The sequence below is a fragment of the Aethalodelphis obliquidens genome, unplaced genomic scaffold (genome assembly GCF_003676395.1).
Source record: "Aethalodelphis obliquidens isolate GAN/ISIS:26980383/991018 unplaced genomic scaffold, ASM367639v1 scaffold56, whole genome shotgun sequence".
NCBI lineage: Eukaryota > Metazoa > Chordata > Mammalia > Artiodactyla > Delphinidae > Aethalodelphis > Aethalodelphis obliquidens.
The window spans coordinates 7,277,765-7,299,372 of NW_020838000.1; the positions used below are offsets into that span (position 1 = coordinate 7,277,765).

The window sequence follows — 21,608 nt, forward strand, 5'->3', positions numbered from 1 at the left end:
TTTTTTTTTTTTTTGCGGTACGCGGGCCTCTCACTGCTATGGCCTCTTCCGCTGCGCAGCACAGGCTCCGGACGCCCAGGCTCAACAGCCATGGCTCACGGGCCCAGCCGCTCCGCGGCATATGGGATCTTCCCGGACCAGGGCATGAACCCGTGTCCCCTGCATCGGCAGGCAGACTCTCAACCACTGCGCCACCAGGCAAGCCCCCAAGCACATTTCTTCCTTCTCCATAAATTGTTTAATAAATATTTTCTTTACTATGACACTGTGCTCTACCAAAACCTACATTTGTCTTCTCATCACAAAACAAGTAACTTTATTTTTAATGATCCATTTAACTGAATTTACAATAACATTTAAAATAATATATGATTTACCTTCTATAAAACAAACTTTGGAAAGCTTTACTTATATCCATAAATTTGATGCAAAAACTCAAGTATTATTAAGATTAACTGATTTTCCATAGAAAACCCTGACGGTATTAATAGTTATGAAGCTCTTCTACTATTGAATCAATACATTAACTACTGTTGCTTCATTTTTTTCTACATGTATAAGAAAACTCAAAATCAGAACTGAATAAAATTTTCAACAATAAAATAGAACTACTGACACATGCCAAAAAATTACTTAATTGCAAAAGCATTATGACAAGTGAAAGAAGACGGACACCTCCACCTTCCCCACCCCCCTAACCCCCGACACACACAAAAAATGCTACATACTGTATGATTTCATTAACCTTACAACCTAGAAAAGGCAAAACCACAGAGATGGAAAACAGACTAGTTGTCCTAGGGACTGGAAGGGCGGGGGAGGGTACTGACTTTGGGGAGAGGGGGGAGAGATACTGTTCCAAATCTTGATTGTGGTGGTGGTTTTATGACTGTACATATTTTGCAAAATTCATCGAATTATATATACACTTGTAAGGGGTGATTTTACTGCATGTAAATTATACCATTATAAACCTCACCAATGTAATAAATAACGATAATTTATTAAAATAAGAAAAATTTGGCACAAATTCTAAACCCAATGACTCTACAGTATAAGTGGCACAGATATGGATCTGTGGTCCCCAACAAAAATCCAATAATACACACATGCAAAAAGAAGAAAAAAATGACTATTACACACACACATAAAATTCTAAATAAAACATTAACAAGTAAAATTCTAAGTGAAATACTAAGTAAAACATTAACAAGTAAAACCCAGTAACACGTCCAAGAAACCTTTAATGAAAGAATGCAAAGAGAGTTTATATTATAAAATCTGTCAAAAGAATCTATCATATTAATTAATTCAACAAGAAACATAGAATTATTTGAATAGATGATGAAAAGAATTGATAAAATTGCTTAATAAAATAGGAATACATGACAAAATCTCTTAATAAGAAAATATTTATTTCTCAAACTAAAAACCAGAAAAATACTTATTAGAAAAACGCTAAAATAATTCCCATTAAAGTCAGGAACAAGAAGGATATTCTTTATCATCACCATTTTTATAGTATTTAAATACTAGCCAAAACAACTAGACAATAGAAAAAAAAATTAAGGGGAGAGGGACTTCCCTGGTGGTGCAGTGGTTAAGAATCTGCCTGCCAATGCAGGGGACACCGGTTCGAGCCCTGGTCCGGGAAGATCCCACACGCCACAGAGCAACTAAGCCCATGCACCACAACTACTGAGCCTGTGCTCTAGAGCCCGCGAGCCACAACTACTGAGCCACGTGGCACAACTACTGAAGCCCGTGTGCCTAGAGCCCGTGCTCCACAACAAGAGAAGCCACCACAATGAGAAGCCCGCGCAGCGCAACCAAGAGTAGCCCCCCGCTCACGGCAACGAGAGAAAGCCTGCGCACAGTAACAAAGATCCAATGCAGCCAAAACAAAAAATTAATAAAAAAAACTAAGGGGACAAAAAGTAAGACTTGTGAAAATTGGAAACAAGAAAACAAACTTTTCATTATTTGACGGCAATATTGTTTGTTACCTTAAAACCTCAAAAAAAAATTGCAAAATTATTACAAAGAATAATAGAAACTCAGCAAGCTGGCTGGTTAGAAAAACAATAAAATTTAAGAATCAATAGCCTTCAAATAAATAAACATGACTGAATTAGAAAAACTAAACGGTGGAAGAAAAGAATCCATTTTACATAACCGTTACAAAGATGAAATTACTAGGAATCAAATAAAGCAGAAATGTGCAAGAGCTTTATTGAGAATCCCAAAAAAGATGTGAAAGAAATACGTGGCAAATTTTTGGATATGAATTTTCAACATTATAAAAATGTCATTTTCCTCCAGGAGATTCCATTAAAAATATCATCGGGGTTTTTTTCCACTAGATAATCTGATTCTTAAGTTCCTGTGGACTTCCAAATAAGTATGATTAGCCAAGTAAAATTCTGGGGGGAAAATAGAATGGATTGAGACTTTTGATGCACATCATAAAACTTCTATAATTAAAACTGTGGAACTACACATAAAGAAAAAAATAGATGAATGTAATAGGATAGCAAGTCAAAATACAGAAAGAATTACATATAGAAATATGGAATATGATAAACTAGATGTTTCAAATCAGTATAGAAAAGATGAATTATTGAAAAATATTGTTAGAAAATTGGATAGGAATCTAGGAAGGAAAAATTTGATCCCTACGTTGTACTCAATAGATTAAATGACAGAACTTACTAATAGAGGAGAAAAAATTAATATACAAAATGAAACTATGGTAGAACACATAGGATGTATTTTTTAAATAATTTCAGAATAGAAAATACCTCTCTAAGTATGACACAAAACACAGAAATCATAAGAGGAAAATTGATTAATTCACTTACATAAAAATAAAAAATCCCACCAAAATTGGAGAAAACATATACATTAACACCACCAGTAAAGTATTCATTTTGTTATTCTGTAAAGAGCTCATAGATGTCAAAAAAAGAATGCCAACAATTTAATTAATAAAGGGCAATGAATATGAACAAATAATGCCCAGGAAAGGAAATTCAAATAGAACTTAAATATATTAAATAATGCTCAACTTCACTTACAGTAAAGTAAATGTATGTTAAAAATTATAATAGGAAGCCACTTGTTATCTATTAGTTCAAAAGCAATTCAAGAGATGGAAAAAAAGAACGAATACACTGAAATGCTAGGCAAATATTAGCTATTATTACTATCTTTCAAATAATTTTATAACGTTTATTCAAATCAAAAGTTACAATACAAAACAAAAGCTCCAGTCCCAAGACATTCATTCTCCTTCACAATTAATGGAATCACAGCAGAAACATTTATTTCTGTGTCGAGATAAAAAAATATGCCCCATTTAATCTTCTACATGATTCTCTCCATTGGAGGAATAGCCAGAATATCACACTTAAGGACAAGCCACTTCCTGTCAAAGTGGGTACTTGACAGTTTGATAACATCTGAACTTCTTACCTGGATCATTTTTTCTAGACAATCAAAATATGGAAAGACTGAAAAGCACTCTGGTCTCAGTTCCCTCTAGTTCAATAACTAGAGTAAGAAACTGGTTGGACTCACAGGTACAATAAGGAAATCTGTCCAAAAGACTTATTAGAACAAAAAAAAAAAAAAAAAGAAAAACATGAAAAAAGAAAAGAGCTTTAAATTAGATTTGAGAGTTAGAGAGCTAGGTACCCTTATTTCTGACTGTAAGTTCATCGTAGAGTAAAGGTAAATGATTGCTGTTAAAAGTGCCTGACACTGGAGAATATATTTCTCCCAATAAAAGCAGACTCAAAATAGGTAGAAGAATTTCCTCTGTAAAACACTAACAAGGTAAAAATACAAAATCATGTCACTATAACAGCCACGAGAATTAGAATATCTTCTATGGAAAGATTAGCCTGACAACAAAAATATCACAAGGAAGTTCTAAAGTCAGCAAATTCTAAGCACCAAAATCTCAAAGAAAATGGGTTTCTTTATTTTTTTAAAAAATGGACGGTAGATTTTCTTTGATGAGCAAAACTGCTTTGCACAGTAAGTGCACTTAGTAGTTCCAGATATAAGTCTTAAATACCAATCTAAACACATCCTTAAGTGACAAGTACTTAAAGCATAGTATATCAAAAGAGAAAAAAAAAGCAGCATATGAACTAGAAAGGGCTAAAATCTTTAAAGCAGAAATCCCTTTTTGCAAGAGTTAGAAACAAGAAATGATATCACAGATTGCCCCAGTCTGTTTATACTTACTATTAAAAAACCACATTTTAGAGGCAGTGTGATATAGTAGCAAAATCACAGGCTATAGTAGAAAAATCACAGGCTACTGGGATAACATTAGAAAAGTTCTGAGCTTGAGTCCTGTCATCAGGAACAGAAAGGGGACTGCCTGCCTTCTTGCTGTGTTGGGTTGTGTAGGAACAGATAAAGCACCAGCACAGCACACAGCATGCAGGCAGACATGCCCTGAAGGGTAGTCACTATTATCATTAGAGTTTTATAAAATAAATTAGTACTTCAACCATGTGAAAATGAGGGGCTAGAAGCCAGTCTAGAATTATGTCTCAAAACTAAATTTACCCACATAGTACTGTATAAAAGGAGTACCAGTTACTACTGAAGGGAAATAAAGACAATTAATATACAGACCTGGACTTTAAGAAATATGAAATTCTTCTACCCCAAAAAACATTTATTGAGCAAAGACTTTCTTCCAAGTATAAGTCCAAGTGAGGAAGACTTGAAGGAGTTGATGGCTGAGTGTTGAAATCCGAAAGCAGGTCATTAGAGCACACAGAGGAGCTGACTGGAGGGATGGGATGGGCAAGGTAACATGGCAGCAGAGAGGAAATGTCACCTGGCTCTACTTGGAGCCTCACAGAAAGAGTTTGGACAGAAGGGGACCTACAGGATGGGTACCATGCAGAGGCCCAGGATGAGCAAGCGGGGTGTTTGGCGTGAGTATTTCTGCAGCCTCAGGAGGCAGTGGCTGGAAAAGATGCTGCCAAATCATCTTGGGGTTAGATGACCCAAAGGGCTTTGGACATCCTCCAAGAGGTAGCAGGGAACCTGTGGGTAGTTACATGATTAAATGATGATAGCGCTTTTAAGGAAAATCACTCTGGGGACAATGCAGACTGAAGGGGGCGCAAGCGGGTCGGATAAGAGCTTATGGCCACGGGAGTCTAGACAGAGTAAGGTTGCAATTGTGTCGCTAAGAAACAGGATCCAAACTAAAGTAAAAGCAAGGAAGAGGGAGATGAGAAGCCAAACTAGAGCATTTCTAAGTGAAATCTCAAAGACCAGATAACCAATCTGATGCATGCGCAGTGGAGGCCGACTCAGATTTCTAGCCTGAAGAAATGGGTGGGTGGTGATGCCAATTATGGGGCCAGAGAAGAAATAGGCTTCATGGGCTAGAAAAGATTATTAGTTCATTTGGGGACATGTGAATTTTGAAGGGCTTGAGGGAGATGGATAGTTGTACTAACAGCTAAAAAGGAAAGCAAAATTTATCTTCCAGGGAATTTATAAGCCAAGAACTACGTTTGACTGTTTAAGTTATTGAGAAAACTCTTCAATCACTTCAGTTGCTAAGTATGAACTATAACACAGGTAAAGTTGAAGTCTCATCATTTTTGTTTGTAGGCTCTGCTAAACCAAAATGGATTTAAAAACTTAGTGTTTAGACTGTATCAGCAAATATGTATGGCCCGGGTGAACGGACTATCTCTGCAGATGTTGCAGTTCTGTACCTCTGTCTGTTGGCATTTCTCCAGTGGCTTCACGGGGATGGAATTCTAGCACACCCTCAATTCTTTTTCTTCTCCACAGGCGTCATTCTACAGTACAACACAGGGGTGAGCAGCCCTGGAGGAGAACAGCACTCACCTTGTGGTCAGAAATCAATCTTTCCCTTTCCTAAGAGAAAGTTAGCTTCCTAGGCAGAGCAGACATCCATAAGCAAATGAAGAACACGCAATTCCGCTGCGTAATAGGGGACCCTCGTTCAAGTGTAAAGCCTTTATTAGGACAGATAGTAAGAAGTGTCTTAGTGATTTGGTATGCACACCTGGAAACACTGCAAGAGGTAATACTTCTACATGTATAACTGAATCACTTTGCTGTACACCTGAAACTAAATAGCATTGTTAGGGCTTCCCTGGTGGCGCAGTGGTTGAGAGTCCACCTGCCGATGCAGGGGGCACGGGTTCGCGCCCCGGTCCGGGAAGATCCCACGTGCCGCGGAGCGGCTGGGCCCGTGAGCCATGGCCGCTGAGCCTGCGCGTCCGGAGCCTGTGCTCCGCAGCGGGAGAGGCCACAACAGTGAGAGGCCTGTGTACCGCACAAAAAGAAAAAAAAAAATAGCATTTTTAATTAGCTATATTCCAATATAAAATAAATGTTTTAAGAAAATAGTTAATTAAAAGCATCTAGACATAGGGGCCAGATACACACACACACACAGTACAATAATATCTTGCTTTTTCAGTGGCAAGACCAAGCCAATGTAGCTGTTTCCCATTGAGACCCATGGGCTTGAGGGACTCTCAGCTTTGTCCAGAGAGCCCAAGCTGAAATTCAGACACTAATATTGTAAACCTTAATGGGTAGAAGCTGAAAAAATGGTAAAAACTCTTGTGAAAGCTGCAAGTAATTTCTAGCTAGAAAGAATGAACACTTTAGGAGGGAAGGGGGAAGGGGCAATATAGGGGTCGGGAATTAAGAGGTACAACTATTAGGTATAAAATAAGCTACAAGGATATATTGTACAACATGGGGAATACAGCCAATATTTTATAATAACTATAAATGGAATACGACCTTTAAAATTTGTGAATCACTCTATTGTACACCTGTAACATATAATATTGTATGTCACCTATACTTCAATTAAAAAAAAGAAAAAGAAATATCTTCAGTTTCAAGGTTGACATTTCTCCCATATCATGCATCAGCCTGTGCAACATGGGAAGGTTGAGAGCTTTCACACCAGGCATACAGGACAACACATTTCTCTTACCGAGACAGGGTGTACCACCTCCGATGGCTTATTATGACAAAGCACCCTGGTTTCAAAGATGTTCCTCGTCTGGCCTTATTGACTTTCCATTGTCCTGTTGTCTCTACATTGCCCCCTTCACGTCTTCTAAGATACTTGGTATTCTCCTTAAAGGCCCCCCTTTCCAGCTCAATGACAAGTGCTGCACAAATTGACCAAGTAAATGGAATACTGTTTTTTGCCCTTATCATATATGAGCCAATCATTTCCACCCAGAAGTCATTTACTATATGACTCCCGCCAGCTCATTCCCCCCCACAAGGAAATTATTCCTCCCTCATCTAAATGTACAGAGTCCTTCACCCTGAACAGTCGCATCCCCTTCCAACCTATGTGATGGTGATTTGTGCATACATTTATTGTCCCCTTTGAGAGAAGGACAAGCGTGATTTATCCCAAAGATCCTAGCATAATGGCTTTGTATATAGTCAGCATGGATTAAATAGCATGGAAGAAATGTTTGATTGTTTGAATAAAGCAAAGATTTCCTAAGAGAGACTGTGCCCTCCCAGAGTGTGTTGGATCTGGTCTACAGGCAACACCAAATGCCAGAGCCTAGAAAAAATTGTGGGTATAACTTCCATTCTTAACATGTTAGCTATCTATCTTCCTCTATATGATGATGTCAAAACAAAATTATCTGGGGGGCTTCCCTGGTGGCGCAGTGGTTGAGAGCCCGCCTGCTGATGCAGGGGACACGGGTTCGTGCCCTGGTCCGGGAAGATCCCACATGCCGCGGAGCAGCTGGGCCCGTGGGCCATGGCCGCTTAGCCTGCGCGTCTGGAGCCTGTGCTCCGCAACGGGAGAGGCCACAACAGTGAGAGGCCCGCGTACCACACACACACAAAAAAAATTATCTGGTATTTTTAAAGACTACATAATAAAATTTTTCTTCTTATTTGTATATCTCACTCATCCAAAGAAATGCATTTCTGGTAAATACCTAAATCCAAATTATTGTAAATCAAACACTCTGTTCATTGCAGGGAAGTTTTGAGAACCCATGCAATAAGTCCTTTTTAAGATAAAGAATTCATCTCCAAAGTCAAAAGAATGAAAATAAATAATTCCCTTTCCTCATCCCTCTTCTCTATTCTCTCCTCCCTCTCCCTCTCTTGTTCTTTCTTTTTTTCTATTTTTTTAGTAAACTTGGAATATAGTTTACATAAAGAAAGTTATTTAATTTAACTCAGTCAACCTCAATACAAGAGTGCTTAATGGGGAGTTTCTTAAAATCTGAAACATGGTTAGAAGCATAAGAAAAAGATGGAAAACATACTGTTTCAAAACAGTCCACATACGAAGCCAGTAACAGAACTGGTTAATAAAGTGGAAGCAGCTCAGTCACCTTAGAATACAAGGACCTGTCTTGCGTCCTTTGCAGATGCCACATTTGTGGTTCACCCGCCAGTGCAGATTTTGTGGTTCGCCCGCCAGTGCAGATTAAGATACCCGTACACAGACCAACAAACCCCATGTAACCTTCCTTATCTGGAAAGAGGAAGCACCCTGTCAAGAGACTGGGATTAATATTCTGAAAATATCCCTATGTCGCCCACGTTACTTGTAGATCAGAGAATGAAGAATCTGATTAACACAGCTGACTAACGTGGCTAGGCTAGGTTGACTCATATGCCATCACCAAATATAAAGAAACACCCTCCCACCAGTGAGTTGGGCCTTACATTCACAAAGACTGCAGATGCAAGCTCAGCAGAGTTTACGTGCGTACAGAATTACATAGAGCATGCTCAATAAATCTGCGTCACAGAAGAACAGACGTGAGAACGTTAGGCTTCGTATAATAGTACAGCAATGGGACAGCACCAGTAGCAGATCGAATTCTAAACTGGCGCCCGAGATTCCTAACCCCTTGTGTAAACACTCCATCTAGTCCCTTTCCCTTGAGTTTGGACAGGTCATATGATTTTAGAAGGGATTTTACAGATGTAATTAAGATCCATAATCAGTCAACTTTGAGTCAAAAGGGAGATTATTCTGGGTAGGCCTGACCAAGGTGAGCTTCTAAACGACAGGCATTCCTGCTGTTCTTTTTTTATTCTTTTTTTCAATTTTTATTGGAGTACAGTTGATTTACAATGTTGTGTTAGTTTTAGGTGTACAGCAAAGTGAGTCAGTTATACATATACATATGTATATGTGTAACTCTTTTTTAATATTCTTTTCCCATACAGGCCATTACAGGGTATTGAGTAGAATTCCCTGTGGTATACAGTAGGTCCTTATTGCTTACCTATTTTATATATAGTAGTGTGTCAATCCCAATCTCTCAGTTTATCCCTCCTCTCCCCTTTACCCCAGTCACCATAAGTTTGTTTTCTACATCTGCGAGTCTATTTCTGTTTTGTACAGAAGTTCATTTGTACCCTTTTTGCAGATTCCACATATAAGCGATATCATACTATATTTGTCCTTCTCTGTCTGACTGACTTCACTTAGTATGATCATCTCTCGGTCCACCCATGTTGCTGCAAACGGCATTACTTCATTCCTTTTTTATGGCTGAGTCATTGTGAAGAAGTAAGCTGTTCTGTTGTAATAGGGCCTGGGGAAGAGGCCATGTGTCAGGAGGCGGAAGGAAGCCTCCAGTTGCTGAGAAAAACCACAAGGAACTAAATTCTGCCAGCAACCACGAGAGCTCGGAAGGGGGCCTCGAGCCTCAGCTGACAACTTGGTTTCAGCCTTGTAGCCTCCGGAAGCCCTGAGCACAGGACCCAGCTGGTCGTTGCCTGGATGTCTGGCCTACGGAAAATGTGAGATGATAAGCCACTGAATGCGTGGTAATTCACTACCCGGAAATAGAAAACTGACGTGGGAACTGTCTCTCTAAACATACAGAATGGGAATAAGAGGCTACTCGTGGCATGCAAAAAATACCAACAAGTCTTTACGAACTCCCATTTGTGGGGAGATATCTACGGAGTGCTAGGTATTTCTTTGAATGTTTTCATGTAACAGCCTTTTACAGACAGACCCATACATAATGGAGCTCAATCTTTTTTATTGGCTAAATGCCTCTGATGATAGTCTTCTAACTACAGCCCAGCAAAGACTTAGGAAGTTCCCACTGTCCCCTTCCTTATTGTGTCCCTTTGCTACAGCATTGGGTACATTACCCTTCTCTCTATGCTTCCGAAGTTAAGAGATCTATGTACCTTGATGAAAGTATAAAGGGGAAAAGAAACTCCATTGAGTTTCCTCTGGAAAGGAAGTGTTTCAATTTAACAAATTTCCTTGGACCATTTTGAACAGGAGTACATAAAACATATGCAAATACAAAATGAATGTCTAAACCACCATTATTTCTGAATACTTTGAATGGAATCTCCTTGATAGAGTCTACTGGGCTACAAGCTTCCTTTAGAGCTTAGATCATGTCTCACTAACCCCAAAGAGAAAGAATTGTTCTGGCCAAATTTTGATGTGACTGGAAAATGTAGGCTAATGCACCATTTTGTTGGAAAATGGACACTTCCCTTTGAAAGTTTTATATCCTCAAAGAAATGTGTTTTTCTCAAATGGTACTCTGTGGCAAATACTTGTACTGAAAAACTATTTTTTAAAATATGTACTTATGTGTTCTGTTATTATCATTTCCCTTTGTCCAGATTAATATTAATGTACTTAAAGCAAAAGCCTATGCAGAAGAGATTTTTTTAAGTACATTAAATGTGTAAAAAAAAATGAACGATGTAAAAATAAACTATATGCAGGTCATAATGTTAACACTGTGTGTGTGTGTGTGTGTGTGTGTGTTTAAGTGTTTCAAGTGAGAAGTATGGCTATATGCAATGAGTCAAAGAATTTCATTGGAGTTACTTTTTTCCCCTAAATGGGGTACACATATTCAATATTTGCAAGCTTCTTAGTTTTTCTAAGTCTCATTTACATTCAGTTAAACATAAATCAGGAGAACATATTTCAAGAGTAAATATATGTCAGGGTAGTTTTTGTGAAAAGATTTATATTTTCCAATAGTTTTTAAAAATTATATTGAATATGAGAAAAAAGTTTCAATTAATGGTCCACTATTGACTTTCAATCCTGACCAACAGCTCACTTCTTAAATATTAAAAAGAAAAAATATCCTATTATGTTCAATAATAAAGTGTCACTAGGTGATAAAATATATTATTAACTTATTTTTTGTTGCCCTGTGATGATAATAACTCGACTGATAAATCAGTAAGATTACGTTATAGGCTTTTCTTGTCATATATTTAATTTTTCCTGGGAGAAATTTTACATGATGTTTTAAGATTTATTATTTTCCATTACAATATTAAATCAATAAAGATAATAATAATATTTCATGGTGGTTAAGTTAGCAAGGTGGTTTTCTAGGGTTATTGTTTGCTCTCTTAGTTTTTCAATGATATTTTCCAAAATAAAACAAAATAAGAAACTAACATGACTATAAAATATACCTAACAAGGCAGAAAATGTACCAAGTAAACACATTACATTTTGAGTATAATAACATTAGGCACTCTCCACTATAATTTTTATTTGGGCGAGTGGCAATTTTGCTAATTTAAAACTTTCAAATGGTTTTATCTTGCACAAGAAAATAAATGACTGCTATAAGAAAAATCAAGAGAAAGAAGGATGATCATAGGAAAAGAGTTTCAGGGATAGTAATTATACTTAATAAGTGTCAACACATACAAGATAGAAAAAGATAAACTAAATATTTAGCAGGCAAACTGATATGCCATGATGTTAGCAAAATTTGTGGCTTAAATTTGCTTCATGTATTTTTTTAAGTTTCAGATTATTCAAGTCATCTTGCAATTCAAATGAAAAGCAAATAAGAGGATACAGTCCTCTTTCCTTGAGTGGGGTTTATTGGAATGAGGGGGTATCTTTAAAAGTTCTCAACAAAATTTTGCTAAAGTAAATCTTTATGTCACTCATTACTTTGAAATTTGCTTCACTTATTTTCAGATTGATTTCATACAAAGTGGTTCCCTCCAGGAATCCCACAGACCCTTGGAGAACAGACCAAGCATGCTCTCCAACAGTTTCAGTTTTACTAATATTCTAAATGCTGGTTATGTGATGATGGTCTTCCCAAACAACAATTTAAAACTTCTAACCTTCTATTTTATTCACATTAATGTGTAGTTAAAATAGAAAAAGAGCTATTCACTAGTACACCATTCCTTCTCTACATGCCTTCTGTCTATCACATGTTATAGTGAAAGAGGCAGAAGTGTCCTCACACAGATGATCCAAAGCCCCTCTCATTAGCAACTGGTACTTAAATATATCCCTGCAGTAATTCCCAGGGCTATGCTGGGAACACACTACGTTCCATTCAACTTTAAATAACAATGAGATAAGCAACGACCACTTACCAGTTAGCTCATTTTCAATACATGCACTTGTGATCAATATTGAAAGTCTTTTGGGTTTAAATTTGCAACTTCTAGAACAAACATCCACTAGAAATTGATCAGTTCCTAAGGTAACAAATAGTAGTAACCACAGTCATGCATGAAGATAGCAGTGGTGATTTTGTGTAGTGGTTGGGTGGTGGGTGTGATGTCACTGGCAGGGATTTGAAATTTTATTGTATTTTTCTATTATTATCTAAGGAAGACAGATAAATAATAGCATTGCACTTCACTCATACTGTCTGACACATCTAGATCATAAAAGGGGAAGGAAAGGCTCACCAACTACCCTGAGTAGTCTAGAGGTTGAAAATAAAAATTGAATAAAATCCAGTAAATAGTTCATTTCTCCCTCATATAAACTTTTCCAACTACTCCTGAAGCGCGAAAGTCCAGGATTTACTTCCCATTGTAGTAAGACTGTGTATCCAGATGACTGGAGTGAAAATAGAGTTAGATGTGCTCTCTCACATCAGCTCCAAGAAATATGCCATCATCCTAAAAAACAATGATGCCTGAATCACTACTAGCCTTTAGAACAAATGAGTTTCTACAAGTCTTGTGTAACAGGCAGAAAAGGAAAGATAGCACGCAGAAGCAACATAAGCTAGGAGGAAGGTGTGGATATTCATAGTGAAACCAATTGATAGCTTTTGCTGGGGGTGAAAGTACAGACTCCTCATTACAGGGGAAACCAACCGGTCAAGAAGAGGGGAGTTTGAGAAGCCTGGGAATGAACGGGGACCTGGCCGTGGTCCTGAAAGAGAACAACTTGCAGACGTTTCCCAACAGTCTCCAAGAATCCACACACCATATCTTTGCTTTTAAACAGAAGCTTAAACAAGCTAAGCGTCCAATAATATTCACCCTCAAAAAAATTATGTTGAAACTTCCTCTTATGATCAGATCAACCTTTATAACGCCCGGCTTCTCCTTCTCCAACAGTCTCTCCTCGAGTGTTAGGATAATTTCAGATTGAAAGGTATGCTACCTTTCAATACCTGAGAAGCAGGAATCGGGATTCTGACAAACTCATAACGTTTAGAATTCTACGGGAAGCTTACACTTGGCAATCTTGATTCTAGTTGCATTTCTTAAACTCAGATGGGATCATGCCTATCCAAAATACCTCACAGAATGAGGCTCCATAGACGAAGAACATTCTAAACTCTCCCTATAATTTTCGGAGCCTTGAAACTCTAGAAGGACAGATTGGCAATTCACCAATATGGACAACTTTCATTTTCACTTCATAAAATTAATAAAAACCGAGGAATTACGGGTCCCACAGTGAACACGGGTGTCGGTCTTTCTTCAGGTTCTTTTCCAGACTTTACAAACCTAAGAGTCAAGGGGGCCAACTACACCGAAGTGTTAATACTACACCGAACCACGAGAGGAAAAAAATTCTCCGCACAAAAGACACCTCGGCAGGACCATAAGGAAACAAAATCCACTGGTGCAAAAAGGAGGGTGGGAACGAAAGTAATTTATAGGAGAAGAATCATTCAAAAAAAAAAAAAAAACCCATACAACTCATCGAAGTGCAAGACTTACGTGTTCCGTCAAAACGGGTGGCGATGGTGTCGAGGAAGGTGTTCTGGGGCGCCAGTAATCCTTTCATAACCGGCATTTTTCCAGCGTGGTGTGAAATTCTCCATCAAAGTTTGTCCAGAAGGATGGTTCGAGAGGAAAGTGCCAAGAAGGGAGAAGGGGAGCGTGATGACGGCAGGGGAGGGGGGCCCGGCGCAGTGATGGGGCCGCTCGAGAGAAGGGGGAGGATGGAAGGAGCGAAGGAGCTGATTCCAGCCGCCGCGGCTCCGGCAGGAGCAGCCCAGAGAGTGCTCGCGGAGCCCGCCCCGCACCTCCAGGCTCAGCTGGGCGCAGGCTCCCTCTCCCGCCCCCTCCACCTCCGCCAGCTCCGAGAACCCCCACCGTCCCTCCGCGGGCGGCAGAGCCCGCCAGGAGCCGCCGCGCAGCCCGCCCGCCCGGGAAGAACCCGCGGTGGCCCGGGGCGCCGCAACCTGACCTCAGGCGCTGGGGTCGCGGAGGGCGGCGCTCGAGGCTGGGCGAGGCTCGGAGTCACGGAGCCTGCCCATCTCCCAGGGGCGCCGGGAAACGCGAGCAAGCACGACTCCCACCCCCCGGGAGCCGCTGAACAAAGACCCCTTTGTTCCCGCTCTGTCCCTCTCCCGGGGAGACCAGAGTCCCGTGGGTGTGGTATTGGAGAAGGGGAGGAGACAGGTCGGGCAGGTACCCGGCCGCCCAGAACTTGGGAGCGGGGACGTCCCCCTGCGGTGTCCGCGAGAGCTGAGGTAGCCAGGCGTCCCCGGGGGAGGTGGCCCCCTTCCGGCGCAGCTGCCGCGGCGAAGTGCCCGCGACCCGAGCAAGGCAGCCTGGAGTGAGTTGCAAGGCCCCCTCCCCAGTCCCCCGGCTCTTTCAACCGGGAAACTGATGCAAAGCGCCGGGGTCTTCCCACCTTCCCATCCTGGGCTCCGGAAGGGGTGTTTCAGTCCCTCTCCCCAAATTACCATTAGTCTCCCCAAGCCATTCTAAACTAAAAGAATATAACAAAATAATAGCTTTTTATAGGGATAATGAATGGTTTCCCACTCTGTGGTGAAATGTGAACAAAACCTTTCTAGAAAAGTTTGCTGTTGCTATTGGTTTGAAAAATACAATGTCAAGTACAACCCGTAAGGCTGCTTCATAAATATAGTTGCAGCACAAAAGAGCCTCGCCTGCCCTTCATCTCCTTCCCCGACCAGCACCTCCAGGTAGAAAGCCTGGCGAGTCCCCGGCACGGCCAGCATCTGGGAAAACGAAAGTGGTCCCTCCCGGTCCCGCCCCCCTTGCTGGCGCGGGGACTCCCTCCCGGGAAAGCCTTGCCCAAGCCCGGGGAGCAGCGCCGCTGGGAGTGCAGGACCCCCGGAGCCGGGAATCTACAGAAAACCTGGAAGGGAAGAGGATGTAGGAGGAAAGTTGAGAGCCCGGGGTGGAAAAACAAACGTCGGCCCAGGTGCCAGTGCACCCGGAAGGAGAGAAGGGGGTGAAGCGAACAGGTGAGAGAGCCGCAGCCAGGGCAGCCGGGTCCGCGCCGCCGGGAAGCTCGGGCGCCTGGCAGGAGGCGAGAGCGCCCGCCCCTCACTACTGCGGGGAAGGAGGCTCCTTGTTTGGATTCTCCTGTTTGGTGGGGCTTCTGGGGGACCCTGAGGGTGTCGTCACGGCAGCCCAGGGCTCCCGAAGAGCGGGGGATGTCGAGGGGGAGGGACGCATCTCTCTCTCCCCGCCCCCGGTCCCCCTTCCTCGTGATGCACTTCCTGCGGCCGAGGATTCCCTTTGTGTTGAAATTCAAGAAGATCCGGCCGCAGCGCGCAGCCAGCTGGGCGGGGGCGCGCCCGGCAGGGGAGGGGATTCCTGAGTGGGCGGCGCGTTGCTACAGAGGCCGGCAGCGGGTGTGGGGTCTCCGGGCCCGTGGCACTCAGCGCCGGGCCCCCGGACACCCCTGACCTCTCCCCCATCCTTCTCTCCGGAGTCGGCAGCGCTTGGCAGAAACCGAGCTCACGCGGGTGGTGTCCCCCCAGCGGCGCACCCAGCCAACTGCGGGTGGCTCCGTGGGTCCCCGCTCCAGCAGAGCGGGGGAGAGAAAGATGAGGGAGTCCCTGCTGTTTGGGCGTTGCATCGGGTTCTAGAAAACCCAGACTGCTGCTGTCAGTTTAAAAGCCAGAAAAACGCCTCCTTTGAAGTGGCTTGAAGTTCATATGAAATATATGAAGTGTAAACCACGTCTCCGGTTCATAAAATTTGTGCTTTAGGGGTGTGTGTGTGTGTGTGTGTGTGTGTGTAAAAGCTGTTTTGTCGTGGGCTTGAGCTATATTGCCAAATGCATGAAATCACTTGCAAGAAAGGAGAGACAGGAGGAGCTTAAGAATGGCAACCCCAAAGGAAGCTTAGGTTTTATGGCAAAAGACAGTAGCTGTCATAGTCTCTCCTCCAGGCATGACAAGACTCCTGCCCTAAATGCACGTTCAAGGCCGGGATCCTCTTGGATCCTATTGGTATGTAATAAGTGGATCTCTTACATGCTTTCCCCGCCAAGAACAAATCTTTCTTAATGAAGAGTCATCAGCACTCAGGTCGTTGGGTCCAAGCCAACTCTAAGGTCTGGTCCAATCAAGGACCTAAAGCTCTTCCTAAGTGTGTGACGTGGGTGAGGCCAAACTGTGACGTTAAAACATGCCCTTGATGAGAGGTTAAGCACACCAAGTCCCCTTGAACATACTTCAGCACCTTGAAATCAAAGAGGCTCAAGAAAGAGGCACAATGAGAAGTGGGAATTTCATGATCTGTCCCAAATCTCATTTCCTTTCCTTAAAGGAAATGTTCCCACTGTCCCCAGTAATTGGCAAAAAGAAACCCAGCTCATTTCATGGAATACCCTTCCATCCTGTAGAAACATGACCTTTCTCTACGACCCCAGTAAGGCAACACTATGAGAACACAGGATAACCACACAATCCACTAAACCCAAGGCCCCTTTGAAGAGACTCGTGTTCACAGAAGAGATCATTCTTTGACTCTGAAATGTAAGAGAAGACACAAAATCCCTAAACTCAAACCAAGGTACTCAATATTATGTACTATAGATGGCCTCTCTAGGTAAAACCAATCTAGGCAAATGTCACTGATTTACCATGTAACAAACCACCCTAAAACCCACAATAATAATATTTTGTTTTGCTCTTAGATCTGCCGTTTGGGCAGGGCTCACTGGGACAGCTCATTTCTGAGTCACTTTCAATATGGCTCACTGACACAGGTGGTAATTTGGTGCTGACAGTCAGCTGGGAATTCAACCAGGGCTGGGGCTTTGGGGCTTCAGTTCTTCATATGAACCTCTCCAGGCTTCCTTTGGGCATGGTGACTGGGTTTCAAGAGTGAGTATCCCAAGAGATAGGAATTAGGAGCTACCAGTTTCTTAACGCCTGGTCTAGAAACTGATAGAACAAAACAGACACAGAGCCCAGATTCATTAGAAGGGAACATAAGTCCACATGTTAAAATCTCCACATCAATTTGTTAATTTCAAGTTTCAAAGGAGGTTGCCTTATAATAGTATCCCAAAATTTGATTTAAGAATCTGTTTTCACCTATTCTATGTATTTCCATAAGAGTTTAGGACTTATGGGTACAATATCTGGTCTCAACTTGACAAATCTTTACAGCGAAAATGTAAGACACAAGTGAAAAACATACATGAAAATCACTTGAGAACTAAAGCCACGTATAAATGGCAATTGTTATTGTTTCCTTTAATGTTGATTCTTCCCTGTTGGGGGAGGTCATGGAGAGGGCTTGACCCCTGGTTTACCTGCAAGCTGGACCCGGGCAATCCCAGTCCCTCTCCACACACACAGCCAGAGCTGTTTTCAGGGACCCAGCCTTGACAGAACAATGTGGTGTTGAAACCACTGGGACTGAACATCATTAAGGCTTCTGTATAAATGTTCAAGGTTCTGGTGGGCGGTGTGAAGTTCTATTGTTTTGCAGCTGTTCAAGACAAGCCTCATATGTAACTTCTCTTGCCTATTACACCTGCCATCTACCCATCTGGAGAGGTCTGCCTCTTTCTTTGGTCTCTCCCTGCACTCTGTGTATGGGGCCAGTTTCAGATTTCACCCCAGGAGCTCCTGAGGTTTTGAACCAACGCCTCCCCTACACTGCATGCTGTTTTTTCAGTCTGGATGAGACTGAAAGGGGCTTTAGAAATCCCTATACCTGTTTGATGGTTTTAGGTCTTCACGTCCATTTTCTACCTATAGCATTCACGAATACCATGGCACAAACGAATGCTTCTTGTATGTTCATGCGTTTGACTGTAGGCTTTGAAAATATTCATAAACCTTTTTCTGGCAACAAGAATTTTAGCCCTCCAGAGAAGTAACTATTTTAATTAATAGGCTGATACAAAAGAACATCTACTCCAAGTGTCCTAGATTTGTCTCTACCACTTATCCCCTTGTAACTTTGATGTGACCTTGGGCAAATCATTTAATCTTTGTGACTTCCCATTTCCTCACCTGTAAAACAGGGACGATACTTTCCCTACCTACTTCCAGTAGAAGAAAATATTTGTGCAAAATCTTTGAAACCTGTAACGAGCAGCATATGTTATAAGGGATTATTATAATCATCTATTTCTCCTTTTTTTGATATTCTGACACACTTAATTCAATTCTTTGTACACAATAAATATTGTTGACTGACTGTTAAAATGTGTGGTCTTATTAACTAAGAACATGTTCATGCGTAATAACCTGTCACAACCCTTGGCTTCTGAGCTTTTCCTTCTAAATATAAATGGTTCTAGAAGCTCAGAAGGAAAATCAGGGCTTTTGAATTGTCTTCTCTATTATCCAGCCAACCTGGATTCTGGTAGTATGGTCACTGCCTTCTATTTCTCAAATACTCTCAATGTGTGTAGAAACTGGAATACTCTGAAAAAATCTCCAAAGCTATAATCACAGTCAGGATAACCTAGATTATATATCAATGAAAATATAAAATCTCAGTGTCTTATGACATCACTGCTACTTCTTGCTCCTTCTACACATCTGAGTTACCACGCGTCTCTGCTTATTATCAGAGTCCAGACTGATGGAAGCTTTGCTCAAAATATGTCTTCCTCGATGGGAAAAAGATAATCTGACAGAAGATGCCGTGTTTTAAAACTTCCCCTGGCAATTTATGGCCAAAATAAGTCACGTGGCTTTCTAATTTTAAAGGGGTGGTGAAATACAATTTGTTTCCTGCCTGGATCTTAATTTAATTTCGAAAGGTGACTGAGAGACAACAGGGAGAGATCAATGCATTGAAAAGAAAGTTTAAGGTTACTGACAGTTCCCGGCAGGAACACCAGGTTTCGTCAGAAGTGCAGAGAGGGCTTCGCTCTTTATTGGGGTGCCACAGCCTTTACTGGGGTTTCTGTGGGGAAGGCAAGGCAGGGCAGAGGGAACAGTTTAGGACTGGCTAGTTTGAATAATTCTGGGGGGCTTTAGCTTTGGTTTTAGTTACCTGGTACCTGGCCCCGGGATGATTTAGAACAGGGGAAATGTTGGCTTAGTGTGTGAGATTTAGATAAGGAGGTGGTTAAGGGCATAAACTTGGGATGGGTTGGTTTTCATATGAAAGGCATACTCATAGGTAAGTTGTCATTATCTTTAGGAATTAGCTAGCCCTGGGAAGGGCAGTCTCCCCCCAGGGTCTGTAAGGCCCCCAAGTGTCAGAGCATCAGGAATACAGAAAGTAAGAAAATATGGTTCATATTACTGGCCTTGTGATGAATGGATGCCAAATAGACAAATACAGACTCTAAGAAAACACAGAACATGGTCTTTGAAGAAAAGGAGCTCTAGAATATTCGAGAACAGATATTTCGTGGCCATGAAGTGTGCCACTAGGGTCTCCTCTTTAGAGCATCTGCTGGAAGGAGGGTTGCTGGTGACACGCTCTCCATTCTGAGCTGTGCTCGCTCAGGGCTGCTTCCCACCAATGACCAACACCATGCAGGTATTAAAGCCTGGCCAATGGTGCCCAACATGGGACTCTCCTAACATGTAATCTTTGCTCAGGGATCCCTCATAGCTTGGTAGACACTCAGTTGTGTATCCTACTTCCTACCCATCCCTGTGCCTTCCTGCTCCTTTCACGGGTGTCAGCCCTGTGTCACGGTCTGAAGACTCTCCCTACCTACACCTGATCCCACCCCACATCATCCTTAACAAGCTTTTTCCTCAATAAGTCTCTTGCACGTCTAACCCTGTCTTAGTGTCTGCTTCTCAGAGGATCTGAACTTACCTGGACACATCAGGGAGATTTCCTGAGAAGAGAGACCCATGAGCCCATTTGCTAGGTTCTACTGCTGGCAATGAATCTTAAATAAGAAAAAAAGAAAAAGCTTCATCTATCTCTGTTGCCTCATTCCAGCACCTACTTTTCCCTTTTCTCTCCATTTTTCCTCTGTGATTCACCATTAGCCCGAACTGCAATCTGAAAGCCAAACTAAATTATCCTCTCCTTACACTCAAGTAATCTATTGCTCATTTCTGTCCCTTCGAGCTCCATAGCATCTGCTGTCACCCTCTTAGTTGATGTATGCATTGTTTTTTCACTAGGAAGATTTCCCCTAGTTGGTCTTCCTGCATCAAAACTATTCTTCATTTGGTCCTTTGTTCTGCAATTAACATAATGGTTTTTCTACAATATAAATTCATCACATAGTCCCCTCCTTAAAATCCCTATATTTTAGAAGACAATACAAAATTTCATCACCTATCATGTGGGGACCATTCAAGAGCTGGCCTCTAAATAGCCCTCCAGTCTCATCTACATCCTGCCCTTGATGCACGCTGAATTACATTCGGTTCCCAGAATGCGCTACTCTCTTTCAGGCCTCCATCCCTTTTAACATAGAGGACCCATCCCTCTATCTCAGAGGACCACCTTATACTTATAACTTTCCTCACCAGTTGAACTCATAATCCAAGGAGCACCTTCAATGTCACTTCGACTGAAACCTTTCTTTGAGTTTCCTCATCCAGTTTAAGTACTCCTTTCTCTATGTTCCTATAGTAAGTCACCTATGCCTCTATCATAACCCTTGCCCTGTGGGTGTGGCATATGTCTGCCATAAACATGGAATGACCAAAACAAAGGTCCATACTATGGAGGACTAACAGGTTTCAGATCACGTATCAATTCTGAAAACTTGATAACAGTTCCTTGGCTTCCTGTATTGAAAGTCATTTTTAGACCATTCCCAGACTCAGGGAGAGAGAGTTGAAGATCAATTAAAGGTGTCTCCCATGAGTGTGAGAAAAAGGGCTGTGACCACATAACTACCAAAAACATTAGGGATTTAGGCCACTGCAATGTACCTGGAGCTGTGAGGTAGGCAGCAGATTCCCAAGAACCTCATTTGTCCCATCTCACCAACACAGGGGAAAGTGAAGAGAGTCCTTATTAGCTCTGTGACCTGGTGCTATGTGTCTTATGCTGCTCACTTGATAGTTAGTATAGGTTAGATATTGCTGTAGGAGCACTAAGACTCCATCTCAGATTTA

General features: G+C 41.7%; 1 protein-coding gene across 1 annotated transcript in view; it reads right to left on the reverse strand.

Annotated features, from left to right (window-relative positions):
- The window catches only part of KCNH8 (potassium voltage-gated channel subfamily H member 8), a 387,230-nt gene extending 372,916 nt beyond the window's left edge, over positions 1-14,314 (reverse strand). Inside the window, exon 1 of the mRNA XM_027086541.1 lies at positions 14,044-14,314. Coding sequence (XP_026942342.1) covers positions 14,044-14,119 — 76 coding nt within the window. The 5' untranslated portion in view covers positions 14,120-14,314. The remainder of the gene's footprint in view (positions 1-14,043) is intronic.
- Positions 14,315-21,608: the final 7,294 nt, after the last annotated feature.